General features: G+C 38.2%; 1 protein-coding gene and 1 pseudogene across 2 annotated transcripts in view; one reads left to right on the forward strand and one right to left on the reverse strand.

The window, feature by feature from the left end:
* PPP4R2 (protein phosphatase 4 regulatory subunit 2) overlaps positions 1–22,117 on the forward strand; it is a 38,019-nt gene that overhangs the window by 10,190 nt on the left and 5,712 nt on the right. For both annotated transcript variants that reach the window (XM_067542485.1, XM_067542493.1), the window contains exons 3-5: positions 13,009–13,179; positions 19,860–19,953; positions 21,890–21,927. In XM_067542485.1, the coding sequence (XP_067398586.1) occupies positions 13,009–13,179; positions 19,860–19,953; positions 21,890–21,927 (303 nt within the window). The remainder of the gene's footprint in view (positions 1–13,008; positions 13,180–19,859; positions 19,954–21,889; positions 21,928–22,117) is intronic.
* LOC137147903 (small ribosomal subunit protein uS2-like) lies at positions 3,668–4,489 on the reverse strand (annotated as a pseudogene).

A 22,117-nucleotide genomic window follows, 5' to 3' on the forward strand; every position in this document is an offset into this window, starting at 1 on the left:
GTGGGCATATCTAAAATGTGCTTGAACTTTGTGAGCTACACTGCAGTTCTGTTAAGACCAGTGCTGTAACACAGTTAAAACATGCTGCCTACACCTCAAGACCAAGCCTTGTAGTAGTGTCAGATACTACAGTGTTATTACCAGGGCTTCCAGTGTGCTGTAGGGCGTTCAAACATGCCTTGGATAATTCTCTTTAGGAACGTGCTGCAGGGCAGATGTGTTTGTGTGTTGAGGACAGCTGCAGTTGGGGTGCCTACTCTTTTTTCTTTTTTTGGTGGTGGGGGGGAGGCACACAACTATTTCTGCTCTGCTGCCTGTCATAGACCCAGCAGTTCCATACCCTTCTGTAATCCTTTGGATTCTAGGATTTTCTTTATTTTTAGTTTTTATACTGCCTTTTTAGAGCCATTTGGATGCTTCAATTTGTGCCAAGTTCTTTGTTTAAACACAGTGTAGGAGGGTTTTTTTGACAGTTTTTGTTTTTTATTAAATAGTTTTATTTTGGTTTTGGTTTTCCTGGTCGAAAGTCTGATTATCCCAGGAAGGATACTCCAAAGGCCTGTGAGATAAGTGTAAAACTTACTAGTGCTTTTAAAATTCATTCATTGATGGTGAGTAGGAAATGTACTGATACTGAATGGGAACAGATGAATGAAGCTTCCCCCTTTCACAGTAGTCGGGAGCTGGGGGAAGGGAGAAGTGCTCCCATGACAGACAGACAGGTTAGGAAGAGGGGCTTTTCCCACTTCCCACCAATATAAGGCCAAGTAAGTGGCTGATGGAGCAAAAAGGGGAGTCTTAGATGTCATTGCTGTCCCTCCCAAAATCCCCAGGAGGTGGGAGTAACAGTATGATTGGGCTCCTGCTGTAAGCAGATACACTTCAGATTTTCTGTTTAATTGGCTAGGATAAGCTTTTGTATCATGTATGATCTTGCACAACTTGGTAAAGTGAATGTATTTCATAAAGAACTTAATGTGCTAATAGTTCTTTCCATTAAATCAAAACATAGCACTAGATTGCTGAATGAACCACTGTTTTCTTTACATTCTTTGAAAGGCTTGTTAATAAAGCATTGCTGTAATGAAGCCATGGTAACAAGAGGAATGAAAACTTTAGCAGACAATGTCAAGCTATAGAGGAAAGCAACCATTGTTCTTTAGGTGGGGAAAATATTCCTCAAACAGAATTGATTATAACTTCTAAAACTCAGTCAACAAGGGAACCATGTTGGCTAATTTGTGTAATTTCTAAGAAGTAGTTCACCTTAACCCAACTCACCTTCATACAGTGTAATTGCAACTTAGTCACCTTTTGGCTTCTTTCTTTGTCTTTCTTTCTCATCCTGGTTCTCTGCAAATCTTGTTGCTTTTTTAACATTTTTAAAATTCGCCCTTTCCTATCTATTTCCAGTGCCATGATAGTGGTCTTTCCCCTGGAGTACTATAATCTCTTCCTCTCTGCCCTCACTCATTCTCTTCTCTCTTGCAAGTCCATTCAGCGTTCAGCAACTAAAACACATTTTCCTGTTCTGCTTTGACCATGTTATTGTTCTCTAGCTCCTTATGTCTTTCCCCATAAGGATCAAACTCCTTGCCATTGTTGTACACAGTTCTGCCCTCATCTCAGCCTTTGGTTTCCCATCTCACATCTTCATTTCTGTCCACTCTTGTTGGTTTTTTTGTTTATTCCTCACCCTCTGTCCTTTGTCCCTTTTTATTCTGTTCCTGTGCCTATAATGGATTCCCTGTCTCTATGTGAAAGCCACCTCCTCTCCTTCTCAAATCCCACTTTTTACTTTGATTCTCACCAGTGACTTTTCCACTCTAGTTCTTCCCTCTTCCTTATTATCTTCTTCAGTCTCTCTTTAAAATTTCAACCTATGATCTACACATTTTCCAGTATAACTTCTTTTTTTTCTTTTTGGTTTTAATTTTTCCTTCTCCTCCCTTCCATGTTTGTTTTCTTCATAGTCTCTGTCTGGTTGATAGAGTGTAAGGTCAGAGTTTATTACTGCATGACACTTCCCAGGATCATAGTGCAATATACATGTTTGGTTACTGTTGCTATGTAGCAGTAGTGATTAAGAGTTTTTAAACCTAGAACATAGTGTCTTGTTTGATTTGCAGAGTGCTATGTGAAATGGGAAGTCTAGGTTTAAGAAACCAAACTGCACTATAACATTAAAGTGTAGTTTCCATGTTTGTTTATATTACTGTACCATTTTAATATTTTGGTGTTGCAATTCTTGGGTTGCAATAGCCATTATTACTATTAACAAAAATGTTGCTTTTTTGCATACTTGCATCATACCTGGGAGTTAACTTTTTTCTTGCTCTTGCTTTTTTCTTGGCAGACGATGACCAAGCTATTTGAATGCGTTAGAAATGCATAGGATTTGGGTAGTTTAAAAAGTCATAATTCAGTCTATCAAAACTAGAACACTGAGCAACAACAAATATTTTTAGGGCCATCTGATTGTTTTTTACCCGGACTGTTGGTTCTGAAAGTATTTGTACAGTATTTGTGGAATACTCATGGGAATCTGTTTAAAACAAGTTTGTAGTTACACATGTAAATAAGCTGCCACCCAGGGTTCTTGGTAAGTTGCTGGTATAAATTCTCAGTGTCAGAAGAAAACATGTTGTACCTTATTTACCTGAGCTTTCATTTGGAAAGAACTACTTTCTTACAGTGTATAAAATCTTGAGATGATTCATGTGTCAGTGGCAAGTTCTTGTAAACAAATTCAGTGAGTGCATTGTCCTGAGAGCATTGTCCTCTCCATGCAGGTGTCTCATTTGACTTTGTTCTCAGAATGTGATGTGCAGTGTTTCTTTCTAAATTATTCTTCATTATATAAGAACATCATGCACGCATTTTCTGTTTTTATTTCCATTCAGCTGCTGATTGGTGGAAGCTTTCTGTAGTTCAAATTATGCTGTTCCTGAAGGAGAAAAATTCTGTTGGCTCACACCTGTTCCCCTGCCCCCCTTGTAGCAAACAGTTATATTTAGACGTCTTGTATCTTAGTTGTAAGGGGGCATTCTCAAGGTATTTTTGACACACTGTACAATGTTGCTTTTAATACTTGAAACTGAAATCAGCTAATCCCCATTTTTTTCCTTTCTGATTACTGCGCTGACTTTTTATAGGAATGCTTCTGTTGGCCTGCATTTCATTTGTCATGTTTAGGATAGATCAGAGCATTTGAGTTTTTGAGAAATAATAAACTTCATAGACCTATCAAACAGCTTACCTTCTGATAGTCTCTTGTACATTGATGAATTTTAAGGATCTAACTTTCAAACTTTAGATATGCAAATTGTATGTCGAATTTGTGTCCGTAACTTCTACAATTGAACTGAATTAATTTGATCTACAAATCAAGTATATGTATGCAAATGACTAAGCTTATTGATTGCATGTGAAAATTCTTGTGTGTTCGGTTCTGGTATCTAGGAAAACCAAATTCACACCCCCAAGCTTTTAAGTTTGTTAGCTTTACCAACTGGTACAGCTAAAGCACAAACAGGTTAGGCTTGAGTGAAGTGATAAAATGTTTTTAAAAAGAGATTCAGCAAAGTTGTGTGTTCAGCAGTTCTTCTAAACAAGGAAGTTATTTTGTTTGTAGCATTCCTAACTAGATAAATGGCTTCCCTTTAAATCATGAGTACCCATGATTACCCATAGGAGTATCCAGTGTTCCCATCAGTCTAGAAATGATAGGTTTTCTGCCTCTATTTTTTTTTTTTGATGTATGAAACAGATTTTTATTTACTTCTTTCACTGTACTTGTATTGAAGTTAGACCACTCAGTGGCAGTCCCTACCCACTCAGTAGCCTGTGCTGTGGGAGCTGCAAACCAGTCTTCAGTGGCAGGCTGGGCACTCCAATCCTCAGTTGGGAATTGTTGGATTGGCACAGATGGTATCTGCACCCCCTCAGACCAATCTGCAACCTCAGGCTGAGGTGGAGGAGCAGTAGCAGCAGTGGCAGCAGCAGCAGCAGTGAATTCAGGTGCTGGGACTGTCCATTCACTCTGGAATTCCTCCTTGGTAACTGCCTTCTCAGTTGCAGCCTTCTCTTCCTTTTCAATCTTCTCAGGATTTCTGTAGAAGTAGAGATCAGGCATGACCTCCCATGGGTGTTCACGAGAGATGGTGCCACGCATACGCAGGAACTCACGGGCCAGAATCCACCACATCAGACCCACTGAATGGGCCCCTTTGCTATAGCTTGGGATAGCAATATCCACACAGCGCAGGGGGGAGTCTGTTTTGCACAATGCAATGGTTGGGATGTTGACCTAAGATGCCTCAGTCAGTGGTTGTTGATCAGCTGGGGGATCTGTAACCACCAAAAGGCGTGGCTCATGGAAAGCAGCCTGGTCTGCCTCTAATCCTATCACATTGGTGACTCCTCTTGTCTTTTTTGAGACTGTTAGTTGCTGTCCCCCCTGCTGGCAAGCATGGGTTACTGCACTCATCAGCTGTGCTAGTTTTTTTGGGTTGCTTTTCTCCTCCCTTCAGTCTAGCAGTTTGAGTAGGGAGATTTCTGAGGGAATCTAGGGATGTCTTGCTTATGACTTTTATAGTGGTTGATCTTTATAGGATAGGGCTCCACTTCAGAGAGACTTCCACCCCTGAGCTGAGTCTGCAGCAGCCCAGTGGAAGAGAATTTGTAGCTGCAGGACTTGGCATTTCTTGGTACATAAAATCACCTTTTATTGTGCAGCTTAATCTGCTGTTACCTGAACATGGCACCTATGGGGGAAAAAAGAGCAATGAACAGGTTAATAAAAGGGGAAGGAAATGTCTAACATGAGGTACCTCTAATGCTGCTTCAGTATCAGGTGATGAAGGCTTCTTTTGATCTAAATATTCAATGGCCATGGCTGTCCTGTCCCCTGTCCTGCTCTATATTTCTCCTCAGCTGCCTCTCCATATTGTTCACTTTGTGTTAGTCAGTGGTTCCCACCCTAGCATCAACTCTGACTCCTAACCAGTTTGGAAATACAATGCGTTTCTCTCTTCAGTTTCTGACTCAGATGAAGACCTTCTCCCTAGCTTCCCACTGGTCCAAAACTTATGGTTACCCATAAGTAGGGATCCTGAGCCTTTGACTGTCAGGAAAGATAATATTCTCTTGACTTTGCTCTTTCTGCAGCCAGGTCTTGCTCTAAGGGCTTGTCTATACTTAAAACGCTACAGGGGCATGGCTGTGCTGCTGCAGCTGGGCTGCTGTATTGCTTCAGTGTAGACACTCCCTATGCTGCTGACAGGAGGGGTTCTACCATTGACCTCCCAGAGAGGTCTTCCATTGAGCTAATACTGTTGACATGGGGACTTAGATTGGCTTCACTACACCATTCAGGTGTGGATTTTTCACAACTCTGATGTTATGCTGACCCAATTTTCTAGTATAGACAAGGCCTTTACCTAGAGAAGAAAAATATCAGCCCGCTGCTTCTTGTGAGAGAGAGGTGGTTATCATAAACATTCTCGGGCCATCAGTAGAAAAGGGGGAACGCTTCTGTTTGCTCTTGAACCAGTTTGTGACAACCAGTCACATTTTTCTGCAGGATGAAATAAATGAGCTGGTCTACCTTATTCATTCCATCTTAAAGACAACAAATCCTTCTACCAAGTTGCCACCAGCCCTAATTGTTCTTAACATGGAGTGAGGAAAAATAGGGAACGTAACATTCCTGATACCAAAATCCCTGGAAAAGCATGGGTTCTCGTGCAATCTGGAAGGGAAGAAGTCCAGTTGAACCTGGAGAAGAAAGTCAAGTTCTCTTTGGTTCAAAAGATCAACTTCTCTTCCTCTCAGCCAAGATTGTTAAACAGAAAAATCTTGATCCCGGTGGATGGAGTGAGGATTCTTGAGGATTTTATGGACCTAAAAATTAGTAGTTCAGTAAAAAGACTGAATTTTCCTCCATTACCAAGCAGCTGTGACCTGTATCATTTCATCTTGAACATGCTTTCCACTACCTGCACCCTGCTTCGTCCAATATTCTGCAAGATCCTATGGACATGTAAAATGGGAACAGGGATTTGAAGCGCACAACATGTGATGTTTTCATGTCTTGTTTGTTCTGTGGACTTAAGATGTTGTTGGTCCTTATCAGTGTATTGCAGAAGTACCTTCCAAGTGTACCACTACCTGGATGAATCACTCCTTAAAATTCAAAGTGGCAGTTCTTTAACAGGATTATCTATTTCCCACATGGTCTAATGTTTAAATCACAGTATTAAAAATCACAAGTATAAATCACAGTATTAGCGATCAGGAAATTTAGGTTCTATTCCTATTTGTACCAATGACCTATGTGCGCTTGATGTCACTTACATTTTGCTTGTTCTTCGGTCTGTAAAATGGGAACACTACTTTCTGCTTGACAGGTATTTGTCAAATGTTTTGAGATGTTGGATGGAAGATACTTTTAAAACTGCAATCAGCATTGTAGCCTGGCGAGGTGCAGTGCACTAAAATGACTTAAAAATACATTAAAAACAAGTAGATTTCAGATTCAATTTATAGGGAGAAATTCTGCTCTTTGCTTTGAAAATGTGACTCCCACATTCCCAGGTGGCACCAATGTTTTCTGTCTGTGGCTTCAGGCATTATAAAATGACACAGGGCACTGTTTTCAACCCCAGGGCAATGATTTCCAGTATAAACTTTCATTCTAGTAAGTACATATTAGTCCGCATTGATTTGATATCTGTTGATAGTTGAGAAGTGTTGATATTGTATGAAAGGATTAGTAGTAGTATTTAAGAAGGAATAAATAATTGAATGAAAATGAGTAAGGGAAAACTAACTTAGGTTGGAAGTAAGGGGGGAAAAAGGTCTTAATGGGTCTGTGAAATAATTTTTAATACAATATTGGAACCACTTTTTTCATGGGCTAATGTTCTGTAAGGGGTAATCCAGCACTGGCATGGGGGTGATTTAATGGGTCCGTTCTGAGATTTGCTCACACATTATAAAATCTGCCATTTATTCAGAAATTTTCTCGCTTTCAGTCTGTCATGGTTATAGCTTTGCAGAGTCTGATAGTTGATAGCAATTATGAGGGTTAAACTAAAAAAAGCTAAAATATTATACATTGGAAATGATATGGTACTTTTGCTTTAGTATTATGTAGCTTAATTGGAGTGGTAACCAAAATAAACTATTATTCTGTTCAATTGATCTATGCCCTCCCATTTTGGGATTTTCTGTTCCTTTAATTTCTGCCCATTTCTCTCTGCCCTCATATTTTTGGTATGGGTCTTTCTCAATCCCACTTTTTTCTTTTCTAGTTAAGTTTCCATCGTTTTTGGGAGGTGGGTGGGGAGGAGGTTAACAGTGTCTTTTCCCTCAATACCTTCAAAGGTATGTCACTTCCTTTTTAAACCCAGTTTAGCCCCTCCGTTACATTTTAAATAAAAAAACCACACACTATTTCAGACTTTGAATGTTGTTGTACCTTCATTTTTTGTCACGTTTTAAAAAGACCGTGCATATCTGAGTGTCTTCAAAGGGAGGGGAATTTGAATTATATTCTCCTCTCTTCAAACGCGCTGCTCCCCTCCCCCCTTTAAGCCTATGTTTACTTTCTCCTAATTTCCCTTTTGTTCTTGAAGTTTACATGGCACTCCTTTTTCCAGCTGAAGAGGGCTAACTATGGCTTAGTCAGTTAGCCAGAAGTTCTTCCTGTAAGCCAAACCAGTAGGAGTAGATTCAAGTGGATTAAGATAACATTATATTCATCAGTTTCACAATTCTGTCTGCCCTGCTGAGGAAGTGCTGTGTTCTGAAGAGGCCCAGAACTTTTCTTTGTCGTGCAAGTTCAATGTGGCGATTAATGTAGAGAAGCTTATTCAGAATCTGCCCATAATATCTGTAGTAATTTTCTGAACCATCCTTTTTTAGTATTTTGGCAAGCTCAAATACATGGAAATTATTCTCATTGGCATCAAACTTAGATTGAAGTTATATGGTAAATTACATTTTAGAAGATTCTCTATAAAAGTCATTAAAAAGAATTGTGTAAGTTTGAAAATGACTTTCCATAAGCATGTTTTATTTCTGAATCTTGACACGTCTGGAAGACAGATGAGCTATGGCAGCAAAAATTGTTGTAAAGTTCTCCTTTCACAAATTAATATGCAAAGATATAAGCCACGCCTATTCTAAAGAGACATTTAAGACCAGTAACTACATAGAACGGTGTGCACATCTTTTAGTTTAGCACAATTCTAGTCTTTTAGCCATAGTCCTACCTTCCTTTCAGTACCTTGGCAGAGATGTAGACTGAAAGGAGGGCTGAATAAGGTAGTATCTTGTGTTATAAAGGTGAAGGTAAAAATATTGTTCACGCCAACGTGGCCATTTGGAAGTAAAAGATTACTATAGCCCAGCTCAACACAAATAGAAAAATATTTACTGCCTTATTATATGGGATTATGCTCCATTTTAAATTGAAGTCTATGAGACTCATATATTTTAAATTTGAATAAAGGAAATTGGGTGCTGTTTCTAGAAGCTAAGTTGTCTTGGTTGGTTTGAATGTATATTAATACTTCAGAAGTGTTTTCTTATACGGATGCTTATAGTGACTCTTCTATTTTAATCTTCCACGTGAATTACATTATAATTCTTTTAGATAGTTATATATATTAAATATGGACAAAAAATATTGAGTGTTAATGTTCCTCAGTGTTAGGTTCCGTATTATTTATTTGTGTTAAGTAACACCTGGTAGAAAACAGAGCCCTTAATCTTCACTCCCTGCAAGCCGTCCTGCCTACCTCATTTCTTGATCTTTGGGCCTTTCATTCAGTCCCCATAACCTGAACAACACTTTTGAATCCTCTTTCTGAGTCCTTACATCCAGGCTACATCTAAATCTTGCCAATTTTTTCTGTACAACCTCTCTGAGATATGGTCTTTCTTATCCACTCGTACAGCTAAAACTCTCATCTAGGCTGTCATCTCACATCTTAATTACTGCAACATCCTTTGCTCTGGCCTTGACAAATGCAACATTGCTCTGCTCATATCCATTCAGAATGCTGCTGCAAAGATCATTTTCCTAGCCTGTTGCTATGATCCTGTCACCCCGTGCTTGAATCCTTCTACGGTCCCAACCTTTAACATCAAACGTAAGCTGATTGTATTCACTTTCAAGGTGAATCCGCACCCTACCTATCTCTCATTCAGTGTCTAGCTGTCGATGCTCGCCTCCGATCAGGCCATGCCTTCATGCCAGCCTTCACCACCCACTTGTTAAATTTTCAAACAAGCACGTTCATGATTTCTCCTGTGCTGCCAAACACCCTTGGGAGGTGCTTCCTGTAAACATCTGCAAAGCTATCTCATATCCATTTTCAGTTCCCTCCTTAGAACTTTCCTTTGCTGTGATGCCTACAAAAAACTTGACAATGGTTAAGCTGACCACTGCCTATCATGCTGACCAATGTTATCTCATTGATTACAAGTATTCCCCAACTTGTCTCTGTATCCATCTTTTCCTGTCTCTTACTTATATTATAAGCTCCTTGGGACAGGGCCTGTCTTTTTTTTCTTTTTTTTTTTTTTTTTGTTCTGTGTATACAGCTCCTAGCACAATGGGGTTCTGGTCCATGACTAGGGCTCTTAGGCCTGCTGTAATATAAATAATAATTGGGATTGCTTCAAGTGTTTGTACAAATGTAGAATAAAATAGTTCATGTCCTGAAGAACTGAAAATCTGTCAGTAATTTAGGCTATGTCTACACTGCAGTGCTAATTCGAATGAGCTTAATTCGACTTTCAGAAACCGATTTATAGAAAGTGCTGCAGACTGTCCACACTACGGAGTTTTTGCTGGTTTTTTGCGTCCCCACTGGCCAGCCTTAATTCGAATTAGAAAGCAGTGCAATGTGGGAAGCTATCCCACAGTGCAACTAACCATGGAGGCTGTTGTGACGAGTGTCATTGTCCCAGGATGCAGCGCTGCTTCCCCTCTTCCCCCCAACAAACAGGAAAAGGATTTTTGTGCTGGTTTTTTACTCCCCCGATCGCCATTGCTGCAGAAACATGGAGCCAACTGACCTGTGCTCTCATTTTGACCGTGACAAATACATCGCGGCTTATCCTGGATTACTTTAGAACTTGAGCAAGAATGCAAAGAAGAGTGATCTATGCCTCCGTGGATGCTGTGATAGAAGAGATTCAGCAGAACAATGATCCTGTATACTGCTTGTCTTTGATTTTTCCCTTCACCAAACCCCCCCCCCACCTGTATGCTGTTTGCCTTTAATTATCATCCCAAAACCCCCAGTATATTGCTTGCCTTTGATTTTTCCCTCCACCAACCCACACACTGTATTCTGTTTGTCTTTAATAATCATCCCACCACCCAAACCCATTAGATATCTGTGCCCGAGAATTCCCTCCTGACCTACATATGATTTAATACAGAAACTTTGTGGAATGATGCAAACCTTTATTTCTTTACATTCAAGCGGGGGGGAGGGGTTCTTTCACTGCCTCCAGGGGTAGGGTTGTAGCTTGCTGGCCAGCACTCAGCGTGGCCGCTGCAGCTTTCTGCTCACATCCGGGGTGCAGGTAAGCACGTAATGCCTCCTGGACAATCTCCTCTGAGACCTATTGGGGGCTGGGGAAGGGGAAGGCGGCATAGCCATCTGTTGAGGAGCATTATTGAGGGGCTGCAGTGGGGACTCTGTCCACAAGATGCCATAGAATGTCTGACTGGTCCCGCATGAGTTGCAGCATCTCCAGCGTGGTGCTGCGATCATTGTCCTGCATTAAGGTCAGCAACCTCTCTCTTTGCTCTGTCTGTGCAGCTGCTGAGGCGTTCAGGAGGTCCACAAACGTCATCTCTGTTTCTTTTTTTTGCTTTTTCTAAGCTGAGATAGTTTGTCAGCAGCAGTTAATAGTGGGTCCACTGCCGAGGTGTCTGTAGAATGAAAGATAAATAACAAGGGAGCCACACTTAGCATATTAATACAGTGATACAAATTTCCATTTCCATTTGCTGGGCATTTAAAACTGTGGAATCAAAGCATTAATCATAGAATTGATTATAGAAGGCCTGGCCTGAAACTGGGTAGCCTGAACTGTGATGGAAGCCCTCAGGTTAAATCATTGACAGGATGCCCCAAACCGAGACTAGAATCCCACAGGATGTCTCAGTACCACCATTTAAATGCAAACTCCTTTTGTGAACTCTAGCCCTTTTGATGTCTGTAAACCGACATCTCCTGTTCTGATAAGTATCGGTACGTGCCCCCCTGTCTACCCGGCCCCATAGGAACTTACTCCATATAAATTAACATTTGAACATGTATTGTGTAGCCACCCATCTTCGGGTGATAGCCAGGGTACCTGATAACCACGTTGTATAATCAAGTGACTCTTTGGTCTTTCCTGTGAAAACATCTGGCGTACCCCATTGTACATATAATTCTTTCCTGTTAAGTATAAACTGTTAATCAAATTCCACTATACGATCAACATGTAAATGAACCTAAGCAACCCCTATATAAGTCTTTTTGTATCTGGTAGCCAGGCGAAGTACATTTGCCCAGCATCCAGACATGCTGCTTGACTTCCCTATAGTCACTTGGGTTTTTCCCATGGCTATAGTATTCCCCATAAGCTATGGTTGTTTGATTGTGTGTGTGTCACAATTAAAGCTGCACCCAATCCAACTCTAAAATGTAGCTGTGAGACTTTATTTTTCCACGACAAAACTCATTCACCATACGGGGAGAGAGGGGGGGTAAATCTTTCAAACCCTTAAAGGGACAAACTGCAAAGGACTTGTTGTGGGGGAAGAGGGGGATGATCACAGCTTGGATTTTAAACCCATTCACTGAGTGGTGAGTAGGGGGGATGCTGACTGCCTTGCTTGCAGAGAAGAATCCTACCGTGCAGTGGGGGACAAGACAGCCCTTCCCTGAAAACTTTTTTCAAGCGAGGGAGGGATAACAGATTACATACATTAAATTTTCAATGTAATATCAACAGATGATAAATATGATGTTTTTTAGCACACAAAAAAAACATTGAGCCCTGCATAAGCACCCATGGCAGTCAACGAAATGCATGAGATCGCCCTCGCCCCCCCCCCCCCCCCCAAAACAATGTGCAAGGACAGAAATGCTAATAAGAAAGAAAACTCACCAGATGTGCCTTCCATGGGATCATTTGTGCTGTCCTGTGTGCTGGTGGACTGCTGGGGGAGTCAGGAATAACTCCTAAGACCTCAGCTTGACTCCATGCTGGAGCACATTTGGGCTTTGCAGTAGCCATGATAAGAACAGTGGGAAAGCTCTCTCCATGCTGGCAGCAAACACAGGAAATGAAGATTCAAATTTTCCCAGGGCTGCTTGAGGGGAGGGGACTTTGAAATGGGGCATTATGGGATAGCTTCCGGAGGCCAATAATTTGAATTAAGACCAATTGCGTCTACACTGACACTAATTTGAATTAACAAATTCAAATTAAGCGCTATGCCACTTGCAGAGGTGGTTTTATTAATTTGATTTTAAAGGCTCCTTAATTTGAATTAACAATGCACAAGTGTAGACGCGGGAGTAATTAATTCAAATTAAGGGACTTTAATTCGACATAAGCCACCAGGGTAGACCAGGCCTCTGAGTTGAACAACTGAAGAATTAGTTTGTGTTCAGCTTCAGTATTGCAGAAGAGCTTTCGTAAAATTTCATCTCTTAAATTTATGTATGAAAGTGATGTCAACATCCTTTTTGTTGAAGATAAAATGTTTAATTTTGTCCTGTCTTAAATCCTTGGAATAGTCTTTATAAAATGTCTTGCAGCTGGCTACAGTAAATTATTTATTGCTTAAAAATATTTAATTTTAGAATTACCTGGTTGTAAAAATTGATGCTCTTCTAAGATTTTGGTTTGGTCTAAACAAAGTTATAATATGGTTATTTTGACAAATCTTAAGTCACTTGTGTTTTTTACCTTTTTATTTAGGATTCAGTGGTCTCAGTTTAAAGGCTATTTTATTTTCAAATTGGAGAAAGTGATGGATGACTTCAGAACCTCTGCTCCTGAACCAAGAGGCCCTCCTAATCCCAATGTGGAATATATTCCCTTTGAGGAGATGAAGGAACGAATTCTGAAAATCGTCACCGGATTTAACGGGTATGTAATTTTTAATCAAATATCATTTTGTTTTTAAACAATTTTTATCTCAAGGTTAGGTAACGTATTATTAACCTACATATTGTTGTGATTTACTTCCACATATTCATTCCGCTGAACACTTGCCATAAATAGATACGGATTTATTTGTAGCTGAAGTAATCTATCAATTTAAACGTATTTTATTGTGGTATCTTTTAAAAACCAAAGTCCAATATCTGTCTTTTAATGATTAATATCTTGGGACATTTATCAGTTTCTTCAGTTTTAAAATCTATGATTAACTTTTTCTTTAACAGACATTGTTCATACAATACAAAAAGTATGCATAAAAAGGGACATGTTGGTCAAAATAGGTATTAAAATCAGATTTATTGTAACCCATTTTTAGGTGCTTACATTTTTTACGAACTGTAACCCTTCAGTGTTTGTCCCCTTAAGTTGCATGTGGCAGTTTAGCAGCTCATTGGGAACAATTAATTCTGTGACAGTGCAACAAAGAGACAGTGTATCTATTTATGAATTGTTAAAATACAGATTCAAATTTGTAGGTCAAAAACAACCATGTGTTTACTGGTTGTTAAAGTATATTTTTAGCATTTGAAAGACTACTTGTTTATTTCTCCAGACTACAAAGTGTATTCTTTCTTGGTGCTTATTGCTTTTGTAAAAAGGACTTTTCTGAAGTTTACTTTTGTTTAATTTAAATAAAGCTCTTGTTTTTCATGGGCGTCTACTCTCTTATTTGCTATTTCTTTGTAATGGCTGCTTTGTGCTTAAACTGAGTCACAAATTTGTTATGCAGTTAATCAGTGTACTGTTCATTTGCACCAAGCACTTATCTGATATATTTTCAGTTTATCAGTGAATGGACATGTTGGAGCCTTCATCCATGTTATCCCTGAGAATGCTAACTTTAAAGGATTGTGATGATCCCTCTTGAGTCATATGGTGGAGTTAGTTCAATAGTTTTTCACAATGCCCTAAGACTGATACTATTTAAAGCATAAAACATGGAGTTTGCTTCAGAATTAACTGTTGAAATAAATATGTTTACATGTTGAAAGCTTCAGGTACTTTCACATTCAGATTTCTGACTTAAATTTGATGCCAAGAATTTCTGCCATGAAACCTACAAATGGTAACATGAAGTCTGACTTTCTGCTGGATAGTATTAATACTAGCCTACTTTAAGGAAGTAAAAACCAGTCCTTATATCTGGGTTTTTTGTTCTACAATTTCAAAGCTGTTTTTTGCTTATGTCGCGTAGTTTACCTAAACTCATAAACCACTCAGAGGAAATGAATAGCTAGGCAACCACCACATCATATAGTTCCAAGGCACCCTTGACAGAACTCCTGGGTATCTCAGCCTTTTGCACTATTTAAAAAGTTTGCTTTATTGCCATGATATTTTAAAGTGTTACTATAACACTGAGGAAGAACTCCCAACACTTTCCTCATGTGTTCTTTAAAAGTGGAAACCTAGACTGTTGCCAGTTGGAAGACCAAGAGGCCATATAATAATTGTCTTTAAACAAATGTTAAAATTCAAAACTTTTCACAACCAGGAATGAAATAATTCATGTAACAATTAATATACAACTTTGTTATAATGAGGCTATGATTCTGAAACTTAAGTGATCACAGTCGAATAATGTGTATCTAAAGCCAACATATAACACAAACAGGCTATAGTTTGTACAGTCTGATACCTGATTTGCTGTATCAACATCAGTTAATTAAACTGATTCAGTTTAACAAAGTTTTTAACATCGAGGCTAGTTCTACACTTTGGCCTGTATTACAACAGATAATTCATACAGTTCAAAGGCTTAAAAAGGTGGTATATGTATCCTGCTCCATAAAGCCCATGATTCTGATAAATCCCATGACAATGAAGACCTTAGCAATGTACTTTAAGTTTTTCTATTGGAAAAGTAAAGAATAATACTTTAAGTTACTAGAGTTGTTACATTAAATACATGTGAATTTTTTTTGTAATGTGATGTAAGACACTAGATTAGAACCTAAATAAAACTCAATTCTGTGTCATCAGGTTCATCAGTCTCTATTGTTGAGCTATTCTTTCCTGCTCCTGGCAACCAGGAAGCAGCAACCAATCAGCTGAAGATTTCACATCACCAGTACAGCACCAGTATGGTCTCGGCCTCTGTCTGTCAGGCTCTCGTGCAGACACCACTTCTATTTTAAAAACATAGGTTTTTTTCTCCCTCATTGGGATAATAGGGTCTCTATTTTATCTACACCATTGCTGTCACTTAACAAACTCCCTAGCAAATCTTGACTCCAGAGAGCACCAGTTGCCCCAGAGCAGTTATTTTCAGGTCTTTTACCATTTTGGTTCATGGATCTTATTCAGATCATTGCAGGGTAGCCTCCTTACTGTGACCTGATTTAACAGGTTTTTCCTTGCCTTCCTTCTAGGATGCATAAGATAGGAAGAAAAAGAGCACATTTAATCTTTTCTCCATCTGTAAAGGAAGGCATCATACAAAAGCAGCTATTAAGGGATGATTGCCTTCTCTGGGCAATCAGTGACTTTGGATGAAATGGCTTTGACAGACAACAAGTATTGTTTTTTTCTTTCAGTTGACTGCATGCTTATGTGGCAGTGCTTATTTTAATCCAAAATGTCAGTTTGTATTCATCTGACATTGTATGGGAGTAGATCCAGATTTTCCTGCCACACTTAAGAACCTTATCTGCCAAAGAGAGTCTTAAGAAGTTTCCCATGTCCCTTTTTCCCATTCCTAGTAAATTGGGAGTATTTCCAAAATTAACCATGGCTCATGGAGAATCCTTCACAACAAAAAGTAAACTCTTCAGTAGTACAAATAGGGCTAATTTTCCGATGTATTCCTTGTACTCTTGCTGTATGAGTTAGGGTTTCTGGCTTTTCAGCAGCACTTCCAATACTCTGGTGATGTTGGCCTTCTGAGGTATCCTGTCTGTTTTTTTTTAAAATAGAGGTAAGCTTCCTTAATCTTTGACATGTTTGAATGGGTGCTGTTCCTCAATTGTGATTATTGGGTTAGGATTTTGTGTTCAGGTACCTTTTGAGAACTATCCACCATAGAAAATTTGTCTTTGCTCGTCTTTAAAACTTAGTCACGTGACCTGCTAAAGGCATTTCTCCACATCTCTTCTGTCCCTTTTTGCTTAACGTGCTACAACATGACTGTCATTATCACGCTCTCTTTACAGCGCTCTGACCAATTGTACTAGGAAGTGCAGTTCTGATTATTTTCATTTGATTATGGAATTTCTGATCTCTGCTCACTAGAAGAAGAAATCTTAGCCTTTTCATGCAATTTGTGCATGAATTTAACTAAATGTTTAGAAACCTATTTAGTACAATAGTACAACTTCCTCAGTGTGTTAACCCTTAAATTGCTTTGAATGTCCATGCACTAAGTTGCACTGATTTTAACTAAATTGGTTTAAAACCACACCTTTAGTTAAATTGATTTCTATAATATGTATTTTTACATATTGCACTGTAGCTGAGATGATGTTGCCTCTGGAAGTCTGCTAATTAAAAACAACAACAAAAAACAGTAACAAAACTTTGTCTATTTCATGTTAAGCACATAGTATGATACTTGGTGCCATCTACTGTGCGTTAAACAAAGTTCACTATTTTTTATAGGAACTTTAAAGGGAACAGTGCTGTTTTGGCCGGAACAAAGATTAAGAGTATAGGTTAAAATAAAAAATTAGAATTTACAATTTACTTTGAAACTGCAAATCTTACATTTTATGGGGTTTATCGCCTAAGTAAACAGAATCCCACTGAGTTTCAATAGCTGCTTTATGTATGTTAGTCTTTCTAATTGTATCCCAAATGTCCATTAAATCTTAAAAATAAATTAACAATATTGTACAAATTTTCACTTTTTTTCATATGCTGCTACTTAAGCTATAGGTCTGTGTACATGGATGTTTAAAGAGACTGTTAATTTGGATTTACAGGTTAAAAATTAGCTATTACAAACTTTGGTAATCCAGTACTGTTCTGTGCCTCCCGCCAACCCCAGACAAGTGCCCAACAAATAGGCAGCAATTATATCTTTATGCGGCTATGCACAGATTTAGAGATGAAGCACATATGTGGATGAGTTCACAAATCAAATCCTCCTCGCACACTTACCAAGATTAGGGGAGAGTGTGAGTGGTGGAACTATCAACAAGGGGAGCAAATTGAAGAATCTGTGCAAGGCAGAGGTTTTCTGGTCTGGCATCTCTGTAATAAGTCAATAAATACCTTGGCCTAACCTTAATGAAACACCAGGTATAACTTAATCCATTACAGAGATGTTTTTGAGTGGTATTAGTGGGAAGGGGACCCTCTCAGCACTCAGAGACATTCTCATTGAGTAAATTGAACCAAAAGGAACACACTAGCTCATTTTAGTCAAACCGTGTAGAGAACCAAATTAGAAAAAACAGCCAAAATATAATTTTGGATCAGGGTAGGCAGATGAAAGGTCAAACACCTCGTGGACAGGTAAAATATGCCTTCCATAACATTGACTAAATTCCTACCTTTCAAGTTACTTGGGTTTTTTTTGATACAAAGGAAATTTACAATGAAGGTCTATTCTGGGAATATTCTTGTCCTCTTGCTTTGTTGCTCTTATAGCAAGTCTCACGTGCATTTAATACTTCACCATTTGAAAGATCTATGTAATGACCCACGAAGATTAGCCTATCAGACTGACAGTCTTTTTGTTCCTCAGGAGTGAAATAAAGATGAGATTCTGTCATGGTTTAGGTGTATGATAACGAAAAATATTGATTAACGCATAGTACAGTTGACATGCATCTGAGGTATTTGGAGGTAGATCTGTTGGCTAGATGCCAAACATGAGGATTACTCCTAGATCCTGTTTTTCCATCATACCTTTTAGTTTCAGGTTGTGGTTTATATACCTTCCACTGTACCATAATACATGGTAGAATCTTCCAAACACAATAAAAATGGGTGATATTTAGTCTGGTTCAATTTCTGCCTATTCACAGGAAAAGTGTTGATCCTTAAGGGGTTTCGAATTGAATTAATGCCAGTAACCAATCTAATTGGTTGAAAATGGTTCCTCCTGATTAAGATGGTATATTCTTGGTAGAAAATGAGATTGGTGTGTGTTTGAACAAGATCAGTTTTTATTTAATGAAGTAGGCATAAAATATGCTCTTCTAGCTTGTTGAGTAACTTACCCATTGCAAACTTGAATCATCTTGTTTTTTATAACAATTAGCATTCTTGTTTCTGAGTAACACAGCTGTAACAGTTCTGTAGTAGGACTGGAATCATGTTGAATGTATGTGTGTATATAAACTGTTTGATTTTGGTGTAATTTTTAAAATTTCCTACATATAAAGTATCATTCTTATTCAGATTGTATTAAGCACTTTGTGTTCCAAGTGTAATGACTTCAGACAAATTCAGCTACTAGAATGCTTATTCCTGTGCCACAAGTCAGTTTTACTAGATGCTGATAATTGTGTAACAAAATAGATTTACCGTAAATGTATATTAATAAACATTGCTACGGGAAGTGTATGTAAGATCAGCTAACCTTAAACGTTTGACCTTGTTATGCAATGGTAAAATGAAATTCTAGTTGATCTTATTAGTGTTTGAATGTGTGAATCAATTACAAAATTGTTAGACAGGACACATTTGTATGAAAAAATATTTATATTGGTTTATAGCCATGTCATATTTTAATACAACAGAAAAACTAATCAGACTTATGTTAATATATAGATCAGAGCTGAACATGTAGATACCATATTTTTCTGAACTATCACTAGCGGGCTGTACTATTTACAAAATTTAATGTATTTCTTATGAAGATAAATTGTAAATTCAAATAAGTCTTGAGAACCCACTTTTTATTTTTGCTAGATCTAGGAGTGTGAATCTTTAAATTGTTTTAAAACATTTTTTATTGTTGCTGTTTCACGTATTTTGTTACTCACATAATTTACCCAATAAATGTAATATTAAACTGCGACTGATTTGATTTCCTGAATTGAAATCTACATGTAACTTAATTATTGAACAGGTTGAATTAATTGTGACTCTTGGGATGGTGTCATCTAGGTTTTCGGTAAAGGTTTGGTTGAGGATGTATTGCCCAAAGGTTTGTGCTGTGTTTTCTAAGTGTTTATACAAAATGTAAAATGTAAATCAGAGAGGATGGTTAAGGGTGTGATTCCCATCTTGCATAGACACAATTGCACTAGCTCTACTTGAGCTACTTACTAAAAAACGGTAGCCCATCCTTGGTAGCACGGGAAACGGCAAGCAGGTGACATGGGCTAGCCACTCAAGTACATATGCACGGCGGGTACATACTTGGGGCAGTTAGTCCCAGGCCATGTCTGCTCATGCTGCTATGGCTACACTACCATTTTTAGCATGCTAGTTCAGTGAGAGCTAATGTGATGATGTTTACACGATCTGGGAGTCACACCTCTATCTCCAAGTGTTGACATAGCCAACTATCACTAGTAGCTCTTTCAGTCAAATTCCACTTTCTCTGTTTGAACCTTTTCAGCCTGCAGGGAGAGCAATAATGCTGTTGCTTCCTAGCAGCCTTTTTACCCATTAAGTACCATTTAAATTGTTCTATATGTATTTCATTGCAGTATCCCCTTTACTATTCAGCGACTTTGTGAGTTGCTGACAGATCCAAGGAGGAACTATACGGGAACAGACAAGTTTCTTAGAGGAGTGGAAAAGGTATGTCTTCCTTTTTGAGGCGTTGGAACTAAATTGTAACTACCAACTGTATAATATTTAAATGACTCCCAAAGTTTTATTGGCTTCATTATGGCTCTTATAGCTAGTCCATTTTTCATTAATTTTTTAAAAAGATAAATGCAAAAAGCAATTCTAAAATGATTGACTCAAAAGCAAATAAATTCCAGGATTAAGGCTGTCTGTTAATCAGTTTGTGGGTTCTCGAATATTGTAGTTTATATATAATGGCTCACTGTTCTAGCCACCACCACTAAATAACTGAGTGATAGATAACTTACATGGTTGTGCCTTATCAAGTTTGGGACAATTCTTTCTTTGCTTTGTGGTATTGAATCAAACTCAAAAGCTGAAGGAGAGATTTTTGTTTTTCGGATCTTTAATTTTTTAACCCATTAAAACCCTCATTATGTGCATACAGAACGTATTTTATAATATTATATAGAGTGTATTCCGAAAGCATGCAATACTACTTCCAGAATTGATGTCAAACTGCCATTCTCCTGGGAGGGCCCAGCTACAATAAGTCATCTTGGACTGCAAAGTTAGGGCCCCATACTGATGCTGATCTACAGTGGATCTCCCACTGATACCTGTGGCTGGTTTGCCCAGAGATTGAGGGTAGATTATAGCCCTAATGTAGTAACTAAATTTTTATATAGTAAAATTGATATAGTGTTTAGTAGTGGGAGGAGAAATTATGCATTACGTTTCTTTAGTTCCACCTCTGTTTCTGCCCTTTGTGCATGCCATTATCAGAATTGTGTGTACAACTGCAATAACAGGATGTTAGAAAATCTGGCTCTTGATCACAGGTATCTAAAACTAAAAACCCATTGAGATGAATGGAACACCACTTAAGAATTGTTTGACTAAGACAGTGCTACATTTGTTCATGTTCAGAAGATACTTGCAGTTGTAAGAGTTACAGACTTAGGCACTCAAGTTTGAAAATCTTGGCCTTGTGGTTTGTTTTTTTTAGTGTGTGTTTTGCAGTCTGACTTTATCATGGGGAAGCAAGAGCAGTCTAACACACACCTTGAAGGTGGTGGTAGTTTGACACCTTTGTAATTTAATCCGTGCTTTCTACTACCTGTGTTGATGTTCTGTTGAAAGATATTAATGTGTTGGACCATGTTTTGTGCTGTAATTAGTAGCAACCAACCAATATACTGCAGTATTAATATTCCATGTTATCCGTAATATGTTAATTTAGAAATCTCTGTTGTATGATTCTTATAATGCACACTGAAAACAACACTGGAATAGCCACCATGTATAGGCATTAGCTTTTTTTTTCCAAACAACAATCAGTAATTTTTCTGAAATAAAAAATGGTCTCTTATACTTTGTGCATACTGAGTTTTTTCCTGAAATTCTCACTATTTCTGTAGCACTAGTGAAACTCTGCCTGGGCTAGTGCTGGTGGGAGTACTTGTGTAAACCAACAGCTGGTGATTACATGACATGAGGGTAAAAAATATTACAGCTTTGCTACCACTGGGAAAGTGCACTGGCAGCAGCTTGAGATTTTCCCAGTTCTGTGTCGAGTATCAGTTTAATGTAATTAGAAACAACTAATTTACAGACCTCACCAAAATGTGGTTTAAATTGCTTTGACTTCTACTGTAGCGTATTGATGACTGCAATATGGTGGAAGTCTTGTTTGGTTTGTATTCTTCATAATAACAAAGCGCCTTTGCCATTGTTCGGGATTTTCAGAGTTAAAAATTACTTTGTTTGTATTTGACTTCAGAATAATCTAATTTAAAGTTCTATAGAGAAATGTTACTTTTATCAGTTAGAATTTTTAAATCCAGCTGTCATGTATTAATCTTCAAGTTTAGAAGATCTGTCAGGATCAGAAGTGTTTCCTTTTCCTACTTCTAAACTGGCAATACATTTTTTTGTATTTCAGAATGTCATGGTTGTCAGCTGTGTACACCCATCTTCAGAGTAAGCATAAATTTACTTCCAACTACTTAAAGATTTGGGATTATATTAGAAGGGTTTTTTTTGCGTAGGTTCTCCTTGTTGCTGGCAGTAATTTTGTATCCCCTTGCCAACAATAAGACATGCATTACAAAAAATTCAACTTCCATATCAATCAGTTAAACAAATGCCCTTCAAAATCTCACTGAAACTT

The sequence above is a fragment of the Emydura macquarii genome, unplaced genomic scaffold (assembly GCF_026122565.2).
Source record: "Emydura macquarii macquarii isolate MOO-44397 ecotype Brisbane River unplaced genomic scaffold, CSIRO-AGI_Emac_v2 contig_71, whole genome shotgun sequence".
Lineage (NCBI taxonomy): Eukaryota > Metazoa > Chordata > Testudines > Chelidae > Emydura > Emydura macquarii.